The sequence below is a fragment of the Diceros bicornis genome, chromosome 10, assembly GCF_020826845.1.
Source record: "Diceros bicornis minor isolate mBicDic1 chromosome 10, mDicBic1.mat.cur, whole genome shotgun sequence".
Lineage (NCBI taxonomy): Eukaryota > Metazoa > Chordata > Mammalia > Perissodactyla > Rhinocerotidae > Diceros > Diceros bicornis.
Window position 1 is genome coordinate 27808313 of NC_080749.1, and position 18450 is coordinate 27826762.

The following is an 18450-nucleotide window of genomic DNA, read 5'->3' on the forward strand; positions in this document are numbered from 1 at the left end:
TCAACACGGCGAAAAAGGCAAAGACTGTCTTCGTATTATGAAAATTGTTTTGACCTGAAAGGGTCTTGGGAATGCCCAGGGTTGTGTGGTTCACACTTTGCGAACCGCTGCACCAAAAGATGAACGGTATTTATGGTCCAATAGTTTGTCAAAGATTTTTTTAAAGATATTTGTACTTACTATTTCTAATCATTAAGCAAATTTAAAATTGGTTATGTTCTTCCCCAGGGTTGTTTTGTTGGCTTTGATCTAGCACATGCAGTTGGAAATGTTGAACTCCACTTACATGACTGGGGAGTTGATTTTGCCTGCTGGTGCTCCTACAAGGTACAAACTAGTTGATATACTTACATCTTTTTATTCCAAATTGACATTAATCTAAATGAAAAACAGGATCGGTGGCCAATTTTAACTATTTGAATTACTTTCCTCCATTTCTTTCATTACAGTATTTTCTGATTTTAGTTAATTGTGGAGTCATATGATAGAACAGTACAATAAAAACTTAAATTCTTGGGCTGGCCCGGTGGCACAAGCAGTTAAGTGCGCGCACTCCGCTGTAGCGGCCTGGAGTTCACCGGTTCGGATCCTGGGCGTGCACCGACGCACCACTTGGCAAGCCATGCTGTAGCAGCGTCCCATATAAAGTGGAGGAAGATGGGCATGGATGTTAGCCCAGGGCCAGTCTTCCTCAGCAAAAAGAGGAGGATTGACAGATTTAGCTCCGGGCTGATCTTCCTCAAAAAAAAAAAAAATTTAAATTCTTGTATTTCCATCCATTATAGAGTACTTATTCCTTCAATTCTCTGGCTACTATGAAAAAGTCAGGAGATTCTGGAAAAAAAACTCCACACTTAAAACTTAATTCAAATTGATTAGGTTCTTAGTTTTTATGTTGATATGTTGTGAAATTTCTACATTTGTGAAGATAATTCTTATGGAATCAACTTGGTATTGACATTTGAAGACAATTTAATTGACAGAGAGCATAGAAATGAAACCAGTTTTATTTTAACTTAGGTGTTTTTAAAATATGATCCTTTTATTATTATTTAAATATTTTGGTGACAAAATAATTGAAATGAATGAGCTTTGAAATCAGATGGACTTCAGTAGAACTGTTGTCTTTGAGTTGGGGCAAAATTTGGCTAAAAGCGTATTCTTAATTAATAATGCTGTCTCATTTTCTTTGAACAAGGTGGCCCAAAATTCTGTTTTATTACTAAAGCTCAAATAATCACACATTTTGAAATTGGTCAAAAGTTGGTTTCACAACAAAAAAGTCAAATGATTACATTGTTTGTTTTTGTCATATATTCAGGTAAACCTATACAATGTAATTTATTTTCAATCCAGTATTTAAATGCAGGAGCAGGAGGTCTTGCTGGTGCCTTTATCCATGAAAAGCATGCCTATACAATTAAACCTGCGTAAGTACCATCTTCAGATTCTTCTTGGGTGATGAATACCTTAATTTGCATTAATAAAATGCTAAATTTACATTAGTTCTTTAAGATGCTATCCAATAAGAATCTGGATTGATTATAATTATTTTACTACTCTATTAACAATGATATGCTTTATCAGAAATAAATGCTTTCCAAAGAGTTCAATGGGTTGAACAAGAAATTTAATCACAAAAAGGGAAGCTTCAGTGCTAAAAATGAGTCACTGTAATCATGTAAAGCAGATAGTTAAATGCAAAGGAACTACTTAATTTTTTTTTTCAAAAATTAGACTTTAGAAAATTTCAGATTCCTCACATTGATGAATAAATCAAAGGCAACCATAGCTATGCCTAATAAAGCCTTAAATGTGGTATGTTATTATTAAAATTACATCTACCTTTAAAGCCAGAAATATTATATGATAGTCTCGTAAGGAATATCTTCTGTCCTAAAAGATTTTATAATCCATGAAAACTGAGGAAGCTGAACACTGAACAACAGACTGACTACATAAAAAGCAATACTTTTCTATTTTATATAACTTTCCTCATTTTTTAGAGCAAGTGTAAATGCAAATATGATACACCAACAAATTTATACATTTTTATTTGACTTGGGAACTCATAAGTGTTCCTTTTATTTTTATCTGGTGTGGAGATAAAGAAATAATATTCAGGAAAAAAAACCCTTTCGTAGTTGTTGTGTCAGAATATGTGTGATGAGGAGACTGTCTAGAGGTAATAACAGGTAATAATAGGTAATAATAATTCTAATAGGTAATAATAATGTTTGATTAGTTTTCTGAATCTTCTCAGCCACTGGTATAATCTTTACAAGAATTGAAGATGAATTGATAATAGAGCTTGGAGCACCTCACATTTCTGAGATTCGAGGCATATAAATCCTAGAAATTTAAGATGATTTTCTATAGTTCATTTAATCACGTCTAAAATTTCTTCAGATTTTAAAATTAAATAGAGCATTTTCTTGACACAGGTATTTTGTCAGGCAGACATCTTCCTTGAATATATTGTCAGTACATCAGATTTCTCTCCATGTCCCAAATTCTCTGAAAAGAATATAAAGCATGTATTATATAAGAATACCATCCATGTTTTAAAAAGGCTTTTTTTCATTTTCAGCAAACCCCATTGATGACATTTTACCTAGCATAATTGTTTTTCATATAGACAGTATATAAGATATTGCTTGCTTTTGTGTGAAGACTCACCACCCTGACCATTTTCCACTCTCCACTTATTAAATTGTAATAGAAGATCTGATGTATTAAATCAACCCAAAGGGCAAGCAGGTGGGGTGGCAGGGGGTGTGCTGGTAATCTACACAAATTCTTGAGAATGCAAGTGTTAGCCGTTGAACTCTGATCTTACAGCATATGTCTATTGCACTTGATATTTCTTTCACCATTAATTACCCTTCATGGATGAGGAACAGAAGAGGGCACAAGTGTTGTACTGTGCTTACATGTGCCCCATCTCGTGAAATCTCAACATCCTCTAGACACTGTAAGTGATTAGTAAGTCTGTGTTCCCAGGAGGAAGACCATCTAGACAGACCAGATTCACACTCCAGCTTGATCACTGCTGGTCCGTAACCTGAAGAATGTTCCTTGACCTCTCAGTGTTCAAGCATCTAAACAAAGATAACACCAGCATCACCTCATAGGCAATTATTGTGAGAATAAAGGGGATGATGCATGGACAGCGCTAGGCACAGCCCCTTAAATATTACTGTGAATGTGATTTATTATATCTTCCTTGCCTCGCTGTCAAGCTGCGAGTTAACTTGTAGGCGTAGAGATCATTTCTCTTAACAGGAAACATAACCCCAAAGGTTATGGTTTGTGACCTTTAGGATGTTAAACAGATTTGTATCTATCACCAAGTTCATTTGATCCGGCCTTTGACAGACTGTGTAAGTCTCCATTCCTGAATTCTCTCTTGTACTGGCTTTACCATCTTACTAGTTCCCTCACTAGTTAATGAGCTGAATGAGATCTTTATGTGTGTTCCTTTTATATTTGTATCAGAGCCATGCTTTTAAATTTTTAAAAATTATATGTTATTAATTGTTGCATTTTAACTGTCTGGCTTTGGAGACTAACAAAACTCAAATCAGCCTTGACTCATGAAGCCCTCCTTAGGAGAAACCCTGGTTGCTGTTTTTTTGTCGTTAAACCTTCTTTCTATGTGATGGCAGAATGACTAATTCCAGTGTTGCCACCTTCTACCCTGTAGTGGAACGTAAACTGCTGTTGATGTTGCCAACTTTGTGAAGTCAACTTTGTTGCTTAAAAAAGGGTGACATCTGGTGGCCAAACATGTTATTTCAACTAAATGGTATCCAAATAACATTTCTTTTCCTGGTCCAGTCATTCATTCTTTATCAAGTATTTTTAAAGTATGTATATTTAAGTTATTTTTTCTTTTATATTATTTGTTTATATATTTATAGTGCAATGGTGTAGTCAAATCCTTTGATAAAGAGGTAGAACAGGATGAAGGTGGAATTTAAGGTGTGGGGCTTTCTAGATGCATGGTTAATCAGAATGCATAAATGTTCATCCAGGCTGAGGAAGAAAGGCATTATGGGAGTGGTTGGCCCACCTGGCATAGAGAGTGGATTCCAGGATATGTAACCCTGCATTCTAAAACTTTAATATTCAGTATATAATTTTGAAATATCTTTCATGTGAGGTTTCCATTAGCAAATGGTAAATTACATCTGTAGCAAGAAATTTTGCTTTCTTTTTTTGTTTAAAGAGACATTTTCGCCATTGTTCAAAACTGATAACCTAAGACTTTTTCCAAGAACCCTTTGCCAATAAAGAGAATGAGTAGAGACCAGAGTCAATCCACTGCATTAAGCATCATAACTCAAGCTGTTATTGTCAACTAGAATTTGACCATTTTCTAGTTTATCGTCATCTTTTCCCATCCCAGTGTAATATTCTAAACCTTGTCTGTAGCTAAGAATTATACTAAATTAGGGCTGGTTGTGAATAAATGCCATCTTGTGTTTTTTTCCCCTTGGGGCTGACTTGAATTTAGTCTACAAAGTTAATAATTATTGCTCTGAGATATGAAGGGAAATACTTTTAATTGTAAGAATTTGGCAATCAGAACTGTATCACTAAAAAAAGTACTTAAATACCTTGAATTTTTCTTTTTAACTTTATAAATGTCTTTTCTGACATACTTTAGATCAATACTTAACCTTTTGATTTTAGAGGATTCAACGGTATCTGAAGCCCATAAAAAGATTCTTCTATAAGAGCCCATAGACTGCAATTCAAGATGCCCCCCCTTTTTAGAGAGACTCTAGCATGAAAACAGGAGAGATTATTTGAGCTATTAAGGTTTCTTCTATCACTTATTTTTTTACCCTGTCCAGTGAAATCATACATGCTAGAAAACTGCTGTTCCTCATTTTCCATGGTGGTGTTAACAAACCTCCAAATGCTTTCATGTGTTAGACCTCTTGAGATACTCATTTCCCCTGGGGTTTTTTGTTGTTGTTGTTGAAGTTTTCTGAGTGGCCAAGAATGGGGTCTGCTGATAATTTTGATGAAAATTCTGGAATTTCAAATCATGCCAACACATTTCCATAAGCAGCTAGAGGTGTTTGATTGAAGGCTCTAAATAGAGATGACATTTTACAGGCTTTATTAAGGGTTTGAGTCATCTCCTTTATTGTGATAAGTAATTGGCGGATTAAAAAGAACCAGCTGAAGAGGCTGGCTGACTTTAGTGCATGGTTAAGGCAAATTTTAGAACTCAGAAATTATTATTATTATTTGGCAACTTGAAAGAAGACACATCAAACAATATTCAGGAAAATCTAACAAAGGATAAAAATAAGCATCAAGAAAATTTAGCAAAAGAACTTCAAAAATTATAAGCTTATGCCATGCTTTGCCCGAGTGTACAATGAATATTATGTGGGGAGATCATCTAATGCACATCTGTTCTGGAGAATGCTGACTTGATATATTTGATTCTACATGCTTCTCCAGGCAATGCTGGAGAACGCCGTAGCCCCAAACTTATCTCTAACGTAAACCTTGTTTTGGTTTCTTAGTGATTATTTCTGACTTACTACTTATCATATCTTTGTCTAGTACCTGTAGTAGGTCTCCTTGTTAAAGGAGAACAAGGAGTGTAGGTAGCAGTAGCAAGGTGTGTGAATTCAAGAGACTCAGAGGCCTTCAAATGGGAAAGGCCAATATCAAGAGATTTCTCAGTGAGAATTTTCCCAGAATCGCTAGTTGAAATATGACCTAGACCTCCCAGGGCATCTGTTCTACATATTTGGCCTGTATGTGGAGTTAGGTGTTCGGTATTAACACGGATGACTTTTCAGCCACAACTTCTTGACCTCTCAGATATATTAGACATACTTGGCCATCCCGTTTGTCATTAATGTTTACCTCCTACAGCCCTAAGCTTCCACTGTACCATTTTCTCTTGCTCCTGCTCCAATGTATATGATTACTCTTCTGTATTTTACAAGGTTACTCTTTTGCCTTTTCATTGATTCTCTTCCTGCCTCAACCTTTGGTCCTCATGCCCAGGAGTATCTCATCCACAGTCATGATTTCAACAGTAGACATTTGTAGAGGACAACAGTTTGTATTTTCAGTTTTACCATTTGCTTACTTTTTAGCACTTATTTCCACCTGATTGCAAATTGCAAGAGTACCTGATTACCAAAGCATTATCCCAGTCCCCAAAGATACATGGTAGTGTAGGAAAGCAAAGATTATCACAATAGGAAATATTCACTAATGAACTACCCACTTACAAAAGTAGCCCTTACTGATCACCCTTTCTCAATTAATATTAGCATCTATCTCTATGAATTAATATAAAAAGTCTTGGTCTCTTGCTGATTATAGAATGTTATAAATATCAGATAATGAAAATGGATTGTGAAGTAAAATTTTTTAGGAGATTCAGGATTTCACGATGCAAGTAATACTGAAGAGCTGCTGAATCACAAAATCACAGACAATGAGAATCTGTCACAGTTAAAACCATCAACAAATGAAGCAGAGGAAATTAGACACCGTACTTCAAAAGCAAATGACTTGAATATCAAAGATTTAAAGGAAATGATGAATGCTTCAAAAATTTTTCTAGAAATGATCATTTTTATGGTCATGCTGAAAAAGTTAAATATAATCTGAAAGAGATTATATTTTGCTATCATCACATTTGTCAAAATACACCAAAAAATCAATACTTGATTTATTATTTATTATTTTTAATAATTAGCATGTTATAATTTTAATCTAAATTTTGTCAAATTATAAGTTAAATTTTTTATATAATTTTAAATTTTAAAGTCAAGAGCATCTCAAGTGCATCTCAATCAAATCTTATATTTTTTCTCCGTTAATTACTATAACAATGTGGTTACTGGTTTAAAATGGATTTATTTTAAATGACCTTCCCCCAGGATTCCATTTGTTATCCAATAATGAGGGTTTCTAACATATCTATATATCTTTCTAATCTCAAGAATTAAACATGGTGAAACTTCCATTTTATCTTACTCCAACACAAGTATCTTTTCTAAGGTGCCAATTGTTTTATCATGTAAAGAGAATGATCCTGAGTCTATTAAGGAAACATGACTAAATATAACCAACAAATATTTTTGTACAAGAAGCTATCATAGATGGGAATAAATATAGGATATGGCCTATGATTTTAAAATCTTAGAATCCATTTGGAGAAATACCATTCAACAGCCAAATAAATGATTGAAATGACAGGTAACACAGGGTTGGAATATGTGCCACAAGGCAACTCTTTAATATGGAATTGCTAGGTGAATTCTCAAACATAGCCATAGGAGCAGTAGAGGCATAGATGACTAACTCAGAGCTGCTTCAGAAAAGCTTAAGCAAGGCAGCGGGAAAACTTCCAGAGATGAATCCTTTGCAAAATGCCATGATATGTTCACTAAGTGAACAAATTTACTCTCTGTTACTTTGAAAGCTGAAATTGTTGCCTATGAGAGAGATTTCACTTGATTAGTTTCATAAATTTAAGGAAGTATAAAGAATAAGAAAGAATTACTTAAATGACTTTTCTTAAAGGGGTATATCAAGTGATCTTTTCCTTTTTATACTCTTCGCTAGAATTTTTATGTAATCTGAGTTATTGACTTAACATTTTAAAGTCTACCTATTATGATAAAATTGTTCTTTATCCCTATTCTACAATATTTTAGAAATTATAAACAGTGGTAAAATCAAGTTTGCTTTGTGCTCTCACTTAGTTCCCAGAACCACGCTCCTGGAGTGGGTTATATCTGTTTTAAGTCCTAATCACCAAATCCTCGCTGCAAGGCATCCCAGAGAAGACAAATTGAAGGAAACCCATCCATGGAATCATGACATATAACCTACATCTGTCTTCATTCAGAAACTGTTTTAGATCAATAACTCTAAAAGGATCTCTCATCTTCTTGGCTTGACAATTTTTACTGTGCAAAATCATCCAGATAATTTTTATGTGTGCTGGATTTAAGCTGTCATCATAGAAATAACCTTTATGCACTGAGATGTGATCACAGTTAAAAATAAGTTCAGTAAATAATCTGATTTGTTCAACTCAAGAGATAAAGTAATCCTGGCTCTTAAAAGAAAGCCAAAATAGTAATTATCAGTATAAAAAGATACATTAAAGCCATTGTTGCTTGCAAATCACTACTCTCAGATAATGATGACATAATCATTAATTTGGGAAAATTGAAGTCCTTTGAAACCTCAAAATTTATTTTCTTTTCTAAAATTGCAGTCTAGTGTCTCTGAAGATAGATGAGGTCCATGAACCTTTCAGACACAAAAAGTAAAACTCATCAAAGAGCTTCAGCTCTTATTTTAATTACTTCAGGTTTTGTCCCTTAACAGACCTTTGGAATCTGCAGGGGTTTTTTTAGTATTAACTATGAAGAGCTACTGCTAAACTTGTATCTGTTCTCGTTGAGAAAATATGTCTCTCTCTCTGGCTCTTCATGATTGCCGAAACAGCCATGGTGCAATGATACATGCTGAGCGGGACAGCGTGGGGAACGCTCATCACACACAGACTCACTGGGTCCTGGTGCTGCCAAGACTGCGGCAGGCTAACTTCACAGACCACAAGAATACTTGTAAAACATGGCTAAGAACAAAGGTCTCAACTCCTGTGGCCCATTTTCTCTTTGTTCACCTGTTTTTACTCCAGAGGAGAAGATTTGATTGGGTGGGATTTATCCTTCCCTCTAGAGTTGAGGTCTGTCTCCGTCATGACCGATTCACGTATACATAGCTTGCCTTGATTCCCATATAATCCCTGCTCTAATCAGCTTTGGTCAAGGTCTCAGAAGACTTGGCACAAGCCGTGGCAACTTAGGCAGAAAATGGCCATTTGGCTCTTCTTTTTTTTAAGGGGCCTGTGATCTTTGTGAATTCATCTTTGCATGTCCAATGTGATTGCTTGAAAAACTGATTATAAATTAATTCTAAATTTCTTTGAGTACAGGGACATTGTCCTTTTGCTCTTTCTTTACTTTCATAATCCACAATGCCCAAGAAAATATTTTTAAAAATTTTGTTCTTGAATATGTGGCTCTTTCTTTACTCTCAGCATAAGAGACAAACCATCTTCTAGCATATGGAAGCATTTCTACTTTGCGAGTTATTCTGAAGGGGGTATGATTTGCAAAATACTGTCAAATTAAATATGCATTTCCATATGTTTCTACAAAGACCAAATATATCCATGAAAACTAGCTACAGACATCTTATGAAATCCTTCATGAGTATTTTAATCCACATTGCAAATAGTTCTTTCTAAAGTGCTAAACTCAGACATTTTCTCTGTTTTTGTGCTTTTAACATCAATATTACCTCAAAGGATTATAAATTAATATTTCAAAATCATAGTATATTTCAAGAAAGTATATGTAGAAAATTTTCAAGGGCTTTATTTGTTAATAAAGCTTTCACATTAAGAAAATATTGACTTAGCTTTTGTAAGGACAACATATTATTCTGAAACTTCAGGAAACAATTTTCATTAATTAAAACTCATGATATCAGGAAGTGCTTTTTTATAACTATGTTTATACTGTTAGCTCACTGGATGTATTTGAGCAAGCCTCCTGTTGAGCAAGATTTGAAGATGTAATTGAATATGTAACAGAACCTAGTGAAGCACTCTATGTTAACAGTATTTACAGATGAATGGGCAAATGAGAGGAGGAAAAGGAATTGAACTTTGTGATACCTCCTCAAACTACTTTCCAGAGTAGTATTAAATTCGTTGACTTAGAACAGAGCAGAGCAAATGTGAATACATGAATATTTTTTAGAAAATAGGAATTGATAGAGATCTTCTTTACCAGCCAAGAGTGAGTTGATAATATTCTACCTGCCTAATGTCATGGACATGTCAAGCCTTATAATAGTCATTCTCGGGAACTGGTTGCTGGCATCAGGATGAATGTACAATTTATAGGCCAAAGCAACCTATTTTGTCAGTTTTCAAGATTTTTGTTTGTCATTAGCACCTTTGAATCTGGTTCTGTCATGTAGCTGTGTGTGCTGGTTTTTACTTTTGCTTTTGCTACAAGTGTGCTGGTCACCAACTGCCTAGATTTAAACTCTCTTTGCTCTTTGTCACATTTTTAGTTGTTTTTTTTGTTGGCCTCTTGTGATAGTTTATATTTACTGCCTTCTCTGATTCTTATTCCTATGCACTGGCTCCACCTTCCCTATATGTGCTGAAACTACTGTTATTTCTGGATTCCAATATCTGCTGGAACTGTAGCAATTGTGTTTCTGTTTCCCAAGCCTTTCTTCTCACTCCACATGGTAGTTTAGCAACATTAATGCCCTGCTGTGAGGGATGGCCTAAGAACTTGACTGGGAGACTTGTGTATCCATGAAACGATGCTCAAATCCTACCAAACTAAACTTACTTCCCTGAAGGCAGAGTTTTACTAAGCTCAAACCCATCCTTGTTTGCACTTGGTCATCCAAATTTGATTGATTGGCTAGAAAAGACTGTCAGTGGAGGCTTGAAGAAACACTTTGGCTGATGATAGATGAATAGAGCTTGGAACAAACAAAAAGGAAGAGCAAAAAAAGTCTAGAATTATTCATGAAAAGAAGTTAATATTTTCACTGAACATTGTGGAAGAATTTTGACTTATAATCCTTGAAGGCACAGCTGCATAATGCCCCTGGGCTACACGTGCACTCATTAAAGAAATATTTATTATCTACTATATTCCAGGCAATTTTTAAAGTGTTTGGGATGTATGGACACAAAAAGCAAAGATCGCTGCCCTCATAGAGCTTACATTCCAGCAGGGAAGACAGACTATACACATAACAAAGAGCAAATTATATAATATGTTTGAAGTTGAGAAGTCCTATGGACAATTGGAAAAGTAGGACAGGAAAAGTAGGTATAGAAATATTCTATGTGGGATCCTGGGCAATGCGCAGTATTAAAAGGGCATTCAGAAAAGCCCACACTGGGAAAATAAAATGTGAATAAAAAGGTCAAGCAGTTGAAGGGTGGGTAGGCCAAGCAGTTATCTGGTGAAGAGAGTTCCAGGCAGAGGGAGTAGTTTATCAAAGACTCTAAGACAGCATAGTCTTGAGTGTTTGAGGAACAGCAGTGAGGCCGGCATGGCTGGAAGAGATTGTGCAAGCTGGAGGTTAGGCAATGAAATTAGAGAGATAAAGGGGTCCAGAAAATGCAGGCCCTTATAAAGCAATACAAAGACTTGGGATCCATACCCATTTTTGCCAGAAAAGTGACATGACATAGGAACTTTTAAAATGATTCCTTAGGTGGCTTTATTGGGAATAGGCTGTAAGAGGGTAAAGGTGGACTTTAGAGAACCTGCTGGGAAACCATCACGGGAAGCAGGCAAGAGGTGCCAGCAATTCAAAGCAGGGGAGTAGCAGAGGAGGTGATGAGTAGTTGTAGGATTCTGGATCTTTTATAAAAGATAGGTGGCAGCACTCTGAAGGAGATCAAGAACAGAAACGTGGATGTCAATTGAGGGATGTTTGCAATTATACAGAAGTGAGCTGCTCACTATCTAAAATATGGTAATGGCAAATGGGATGAAGAAAGCAGGACCGAGTTAAGAGTTATTAGGAAATTGAATCAAGAGGACATAGCAAAATGTTTGGCTAGAGGGGTAAGAATGAAGGGAGAATCAAAGATTAACCCTGATGTTTGGGTAAAGGGATGCTAAATTGTTAAGCAGTTATTGTCATACAGTTATTTCATTTATCAACTGAATAATATGTCTTGAACATCTACTATGGGCAAAGCAGCATGCAAAGCATTGGGGGTACAGACAGGAATGAGTCCCCATTGTCCTGGAACTTACCGTTTAGTGTGAGCAGCGAAAGGAAAGAGAGAGGGTAGAGAGAAGTTGGAGGAGGTGATATTTGAGCTGACTGGAGAAATCTTACCTCTTAGTCAGACTGAAGGGGACCAGGCAGTGGTGGGGTGTTCCAAGCAGGAGGTTTTACCAGCATCTTCATAGTCAGGGGCCAGAACATTGAGGTCCTTGCATTCCAAGTGAGGAATTTTGATTTTATCATAAAGACAAAAGGGAGCCATTGACTACTTATGTGGAACAAACCTGCAAATTCAGGTCTCTTCACCTCTCCAGGTCTTGGTTTTCTCATGGGAAAAATGGTTAGGCCTGAGGGATCTCTAAGGTTTCCTTCCAGCTTTTAAACTCTGATTCTCAAGTAACTGAAATGAAGCATCTGAATAAGGTGAATTGCTGGTAGGGATAGCTCAGAAATGAAAACCAACTTGATGGAAATCTGTGTGGCATAGCTTATATTATTGACCTTGGCGACCCTCCTCCCCTCTACCTTTCTGCAATAGGTGGATACAGTAAAACACAGTAAGTTCAGACAAAACCGTAACCGACCTTGCTATAACTTGCTCATCTTTTTCCTTTTCTCAAGTTTGAAACGGTGCTATTTATGTATTTCTTAAAATTCAGCTGCCAAAATTTTTATTATGAAAATTAAGAATACATAAAAACTATTTGAATGAATAAATTTCTCATTACTTTCTGAATAAAACAACCTTTGTGGAACTTTTGATTCCGTGAAACATGATTATTTGATGAGGATTTTAAGTAATACACTTTGACTTGAGGTTAGGTTACAGAGGACATTAGGATGTAAGATGACAAACATTCCAACTTATCCCCAATTGCTATTACAGATTTTTGTTTAAGAATAAACAATTACGCTGTACCCCAAATGTTCTGTATTTTTTGCAATGCTGTAACAGTTTGTCTGATTCAACACATTTTTTGAAGGCATGAAAGCAGTAAGACAATTGTATTTAGTTCTAAGTTGTGTCCTTGGGGGTAGGAGGGAGGGTGGGGAAGAGGAAGAGGAAAAGGAAAAGGAAAAAAAAGAAACTTACTCCCAATTCATATGCCTAAACATAGAATTAAATTATTAAATGTATGGTGATAAATTGTCAAATTAAAGGCTGTTATGAAAGCAGTCTTTTATGCAAATGTACTTCCTTAGAAAAGATTGTGATCTAATTTCTTCATACGTTGGTTTTTGCTCCAGTGATCAACTGCATATTTAACATAGGCTAAGAAAACTGGGATAGTTGTTTTGTTTAATTTTGGTGAGGTATGGGGTGAGGAGAGGTAAGAGGTTTGCAGAATAAGTTAAATTAAGTCCGTGCATGAAATATTTAGGGATTCATACTGGAGATTCTGCCATTAAAGTCTTGTTAAGGAGATCAAGGAGAGTTTGGATATTTCATTTCCTAACTCTTTGCATCCAAAATCATATTCAATGGATCCCTGGTGGCTTTCTCTTACTGAATCTGAATATCATGCCTCAAAGATGTCTTTATAATAAGTGATGCTTTCCATTTGATAGTACTTATTTGAAACTCCTTTTAGGAAATTTATGATGTTCAAAGAACACAAAGCATATTAACATCTTCACTTTTTATTATTTATTGGATCTCTTCCAATACTTTCTCTCAAAATTCTGTTAATATCTTCATTCTAAGTAAATTAACTCCTTGATTGATTTTTAATTTTTGGTGGCAAAAATTCAAATTCCTATTCCAAGTACAATGAAATTGCGTCTTAATTGTTATTGTTCATATTTAGTTTGTAAAAATAATTTATGAGCTTGCTGTGATAACAGCTACTTATAAACTAGTTTAATGGCTTTTAATTTTACTTTATTAGCTTTAGAATATTTGTTTTTTAGAATTCATGCCAAGATTTCATTTGGATTATATTTCTTTAGTATTTTGATTTTACTTTTCCTATGTTCCAAGTGGTGAGGTCTTAAAATGAATTTAACTTTACGTTACGTTCTTTGTGATGTATTTTGTATTTGAATGAATATTTTTTGAAATAATCATTTCTTTATTTGACTTTAAACAGCCCCATTCCACTTGTAATGACTTCAAGGTGTAATATCTGAGTGATATGCTTGCCCAAGTTCACTAAATTAGATGCCTAGGTCCGTGCATTTTGAAGAAGAGGAACTAACTACAGAGATTATGAAAGAACTGAGAAAGTCAAAAGAATAATTTTTCATGGGGAAAATAAAAGCATTGTGTATAAACAGAATGCGGCTGTCATCTAGCCTGGCATTCTGCCAGCTCAGAATCCTAAGTGCAGTATTTAAGCAATCTGGGGAATCTCTGATTCATTTTTTAAAAATCTGTCCCAGGTGATTTTGCGTTTGTTTGTGAATATCCTTGGTCATAATGGCCGATATCTACATTTGGGCTTCAATGACTAATAACTGTGTTATCTTAGACTATTTATCAAGTGTCTTGGAACCTCAATTTTCTCATCTGTACAATGAGGATAGTAATAGTACCTACTTCATAGGATTATTTTGAAGATTAAGTGATTACTTAGAACAGTATCTGGCTCATAATGAAAGCTCAATTAACATTTGTCTTTGTTGCTCCCAAAATTAGAACAAAAACCTAAATCAGGAAAAACTCATGCATCCCTAAGTTAAACTTGTTTGACTATTTTTACAAGACCTTTGCTAAATATTTGAAGAGTCAATCACTTGGGTTCACATTGTTCACTTTCTATCAATTGAGAGATAATATAGGGAAAAGACTATCTCTCTAACATTTTAGTAAATAGAATTCTTTTTTCTTTTATTATTTTATTTAAATTAACAATGTTTTTCAAAAGAGTAATTTAGTTATGGTAAGAGTTACATTAGTATGGGCTCTTATATTAAAAAATATATCATTGATTTTTTTTTTTATGAAAATATCCAGAATAACCTGAAAAATGTCACACATTAAAGAAGAGATCCCAAGACTTGTTATACTTCACCGGGGGTTATGGGTAAAAATAAATTTTAATAAACTAAAAATGCCATTCTTTTGTTATAATATTGCATTTAAATGATTAAATTTTATCATGTAAAAGTGTAGAGCAATTAATTTTACAAAGTTGCAATTATTTCCAGAAGAAATAACATTCAGAATTTCATTAAGATTGAAGACAGATACCACCAATAATTAAAAGAACATGGTAATTATTAATACTTTATATCAGAATAGAGATACAAAGGAAGAAACACATCATGTGAATTATCAGCGACAGTTGAAGCGATTAACTACTACTGGCCCCAGGACTTCAAAGCACATACAACATGGAATATCTCCCCCCAACTTTTTTATGGCTACATGGCAGAAAACTGTAAGAGAGTTTGTATCTATGATATGTTGAGTAAATTTGACTAATATTTTCTTCAAGTAATTGTTTTGATCACTGAATTCAGTGATGTCACTGTCACATCTAGATGTTAGATTTTAGTGTCATGTTATACAGAAAATCATAGTATCTTCCTGCTGTGGAGTATTCTGACCCCATTTACTACCAATTGTTAGGGAATTATAGTATAAATAGCCTCTATAAAGAGATGTGATTTTCTTTCTTCTGTTTCTCTTACTCTACTTTCTTTCCTTTAGTAACTTCAATGTTTATGTTGATGAAACTGAAACTTCTTTTCCTGAGTCTCTGGTTTCATTTCTCTCAGGGTTCCAATCCACTCAATGTCTCACTCCTAATGTCATATGTCAGCAACTCTGTCTTCCTTAGGTATTCTTTAATATCAAACATCTAAGTTTGACTCCATTTTCTCTCTCAATTCTTTCCGCCTCACATGTCCCCTAGATTCTTGCCTCTTGATGAAGAATCACAGGTCCCACCCATAGTTAAAAGCGAAGGGGTCACACAAAGGTATGAACACCCGGAGGTAGTGATGGGGGACACCTACCCACCCTTTTGTTGAATTAATGTTTGTTTAACTAGTTCGTACCCCCAGCCACACCCACACCCAATAGACTTTACACTTTTTGTGAGCAGGGGACATTTCTGTTTTAGCTCACTGTAATGTCTCTATCTCTAATTCCTAGCAAAGTGTCTCATTAACTATTTTTGAAGAATTAATGAATGAAATATAGAAAAACTCTAATAAGCCTCAAAAAAAAGGTAGTTTAATTAGAAACATAAACGATAGAAATAGAGTCACTAATAACAGGTACCAACTCTACTGTAACTGCCATTAAACTATTTTCCTTTACTCAGGTCTCTTTGCCCTTCCACTCAGCTTCCAAGGATGGCTCAATGTCCCTGCTTACTTACTGAGCAGGATATGGGCTTAACTAGCTATGTTCCTTTGGATGATCACTCAGCCTCTGTAAGCCTTACTTTTCTCGTATCTAAATGGTGGAAATAATACCTACCTCGGAGTGTTGTTGCAAAGATTAAGTGAGATGACATGAAATTTATCGTGCCCATTTTCCCGCAAACATGTCATAGTTCCCATTCTTTTTTCCTTAGCAGTTCGCTGTGCAAAAGCTTTGCTCAACCGTACCTTTTGAATAGGATTTCCTATTGGCATGAGAAGCAATAATTTGATTATCTAGATCACTCTTAAATGTTCTATGGGATTATATAACTTCCATCTGAGGGTGATAGGGATGTGGTGGAAGACGGTGATGGATGACAAACTATTAGAATCTCCAACGGGGCTGGTCCAAGGGGCTGGTTTCCCAGTGTCCTTTGTATCAAGCTTTAAACAGCAAAATATAATTTCTTTAGTGAATATGTGCAGAAGAGGCATATCATCATCAAAAAATGAGAGATAACATGGAAACAATCATAATATCATATTTGTACTTTTCAGTTATAAAGTTAAAGTACTTTCATAGATTCAGTAAATAAAGCATAAAAAAATGATGCCTTAACCTCAGTTATGGAATCAGTCCCAATTTTTTTTCTCTAAGAACACATTTTTTCCTTCTTGTAGTCACCTGTTTCTTTCATATTTGGGTTATGAACATGTCATCAGTACTTTCAAGCACAAGCTATTATTTCCTCCTGTGACATCATGTTCGCACAGTAGGCCTTTGATGTTTCTGTCAGATATACCCAGCAATCATCGTAACTTATACTCTTGAATTTTTAATATCACTCCACAAACAGAAATGACAAATGCCTGGTCCTTTAGCAAATACACAAAAATGAAAGCAAAGTTGCTAAATAAGAAATAAGTATTGAAATATTCTCCCAAGTTTTTGTTTTGATTCCATTAAAAAGAAATGGAAAAAAACATGTTGCCATTTTTTTTCATTGCGCTGTCTCACAGCCACTGTATTCGCCTCAGATGTTTAAAAAAAGAAAATGTCAAGAGGTAAATTTTGATTCCATTTCCACAGAAAGCATTATGTGGAAAAGGGCTCATATATTATTTTTTGGTTTGTAACTACAGAAGAAATAATTCTCTTTAACAAACTGTAGCATTTTTCTTCCCTTTCAAAAGATTAAAATAAAATAATAGTCAATGCCTCTGTTCTAAATGATAGTAAATGGATCTAACTCATTCAGGCTAGAACTCCTTCCTTAATTCCTCCTTTTTATGCAAAATAATCTAAACCTCAATAGAAAGGGTGAGACTGAGTCCCCCTCAGTACCCAGCACAGTTCCATGCCTGCTGAAAGAATGGGCTTTTAATAAATATACATCATGATAAACATAAGCGCCTCAAATAAACAATTACTCTGCATGGTGGTTTTGTTTTCTCACTCAATTTAACTCATTGCTATAGCTGTTATGTGTTCAAATTAACTTAACATAGGTTCTAATTCTGATATTTAATACAAAAACATTTCAGAACTTTGACAAATATATATATATATATGTATATGTATATGTATATATTTTTGTGTGTGTGAGGAAAATTAGCCCTGAGCTAAGATCTGTTGCCAATCCTCCTCTTTTTGATGAGGAAGATTGGTCCTGAGCCAGCATCCGTGCCCATCTTCCTCTACTTTATACGTGGGATGCCTGCCACAGCGTGGCTTGATAAGTGGTATGTAGGTCCACACCCGGGGTCTGAAACTGTGAATGCCGGGCCACCAAAAAGGAGTGCATGAACTTAACCACTACACCACTGGACCGGCCCCTGATAAATATATTTTTAATTTTATTATTGATTCCAGTTGTCATCAGAAATTTGATATATATTTTTTAAGTTATATATGTAAATGACATCAGGCCATAAATTTAAGTGGGAAAATAATTTTATTTTCTGTATTTTTATCTATCAACTTATTTGATGCAGGAAATTTAGTCTTGTAACTTCTGGGTAAGCTTAGCGATTTTTGTGATTTTTTCACTATATTCAGAGTTTAAGCTCTGTCAGTTCAGAGTTCTCTTCTTGTCCTTTTCTCCTTAGGATGGCATCTGAGGTTGCAGGGGTAGGTGATGTACAGAGCACTCAGACTTAGGTAAAGGAGAAGCCTCTGGCCCACAGCCATCTCCTGGAATCTATTAGAATGTACCTGGCACCCCCTTGGTCATCTGCTCCCATTACTACTGCATCTTCCAAGATGTCTGTGGAACTACC

At 35.1% G+C, this 18450-nt stretch overlaps 1 protein-coding gene across 1 annotated transcript in view; it reads left to right on the forward strand.

Moving 5' to 3' along the window:
* Positions 1-18450, forward strand: part of KYNU (kynureninase) — a 113540-nt gene that overhangs the window by 74106 nt on the left and 20984 nt on the right. Inside the window, exons 9-10 of the mRNA XM_058548614.1 lie at positions 229-327; positions 1357-1430. Coding sequence (XP_058404597.1) covers positions 229-327; positions 1357-1430 — 173 coding nt within the window. The remainder of the gene's footprint in view (positions 1-228; positions 328-1356; positions 1431-18450) is intronic.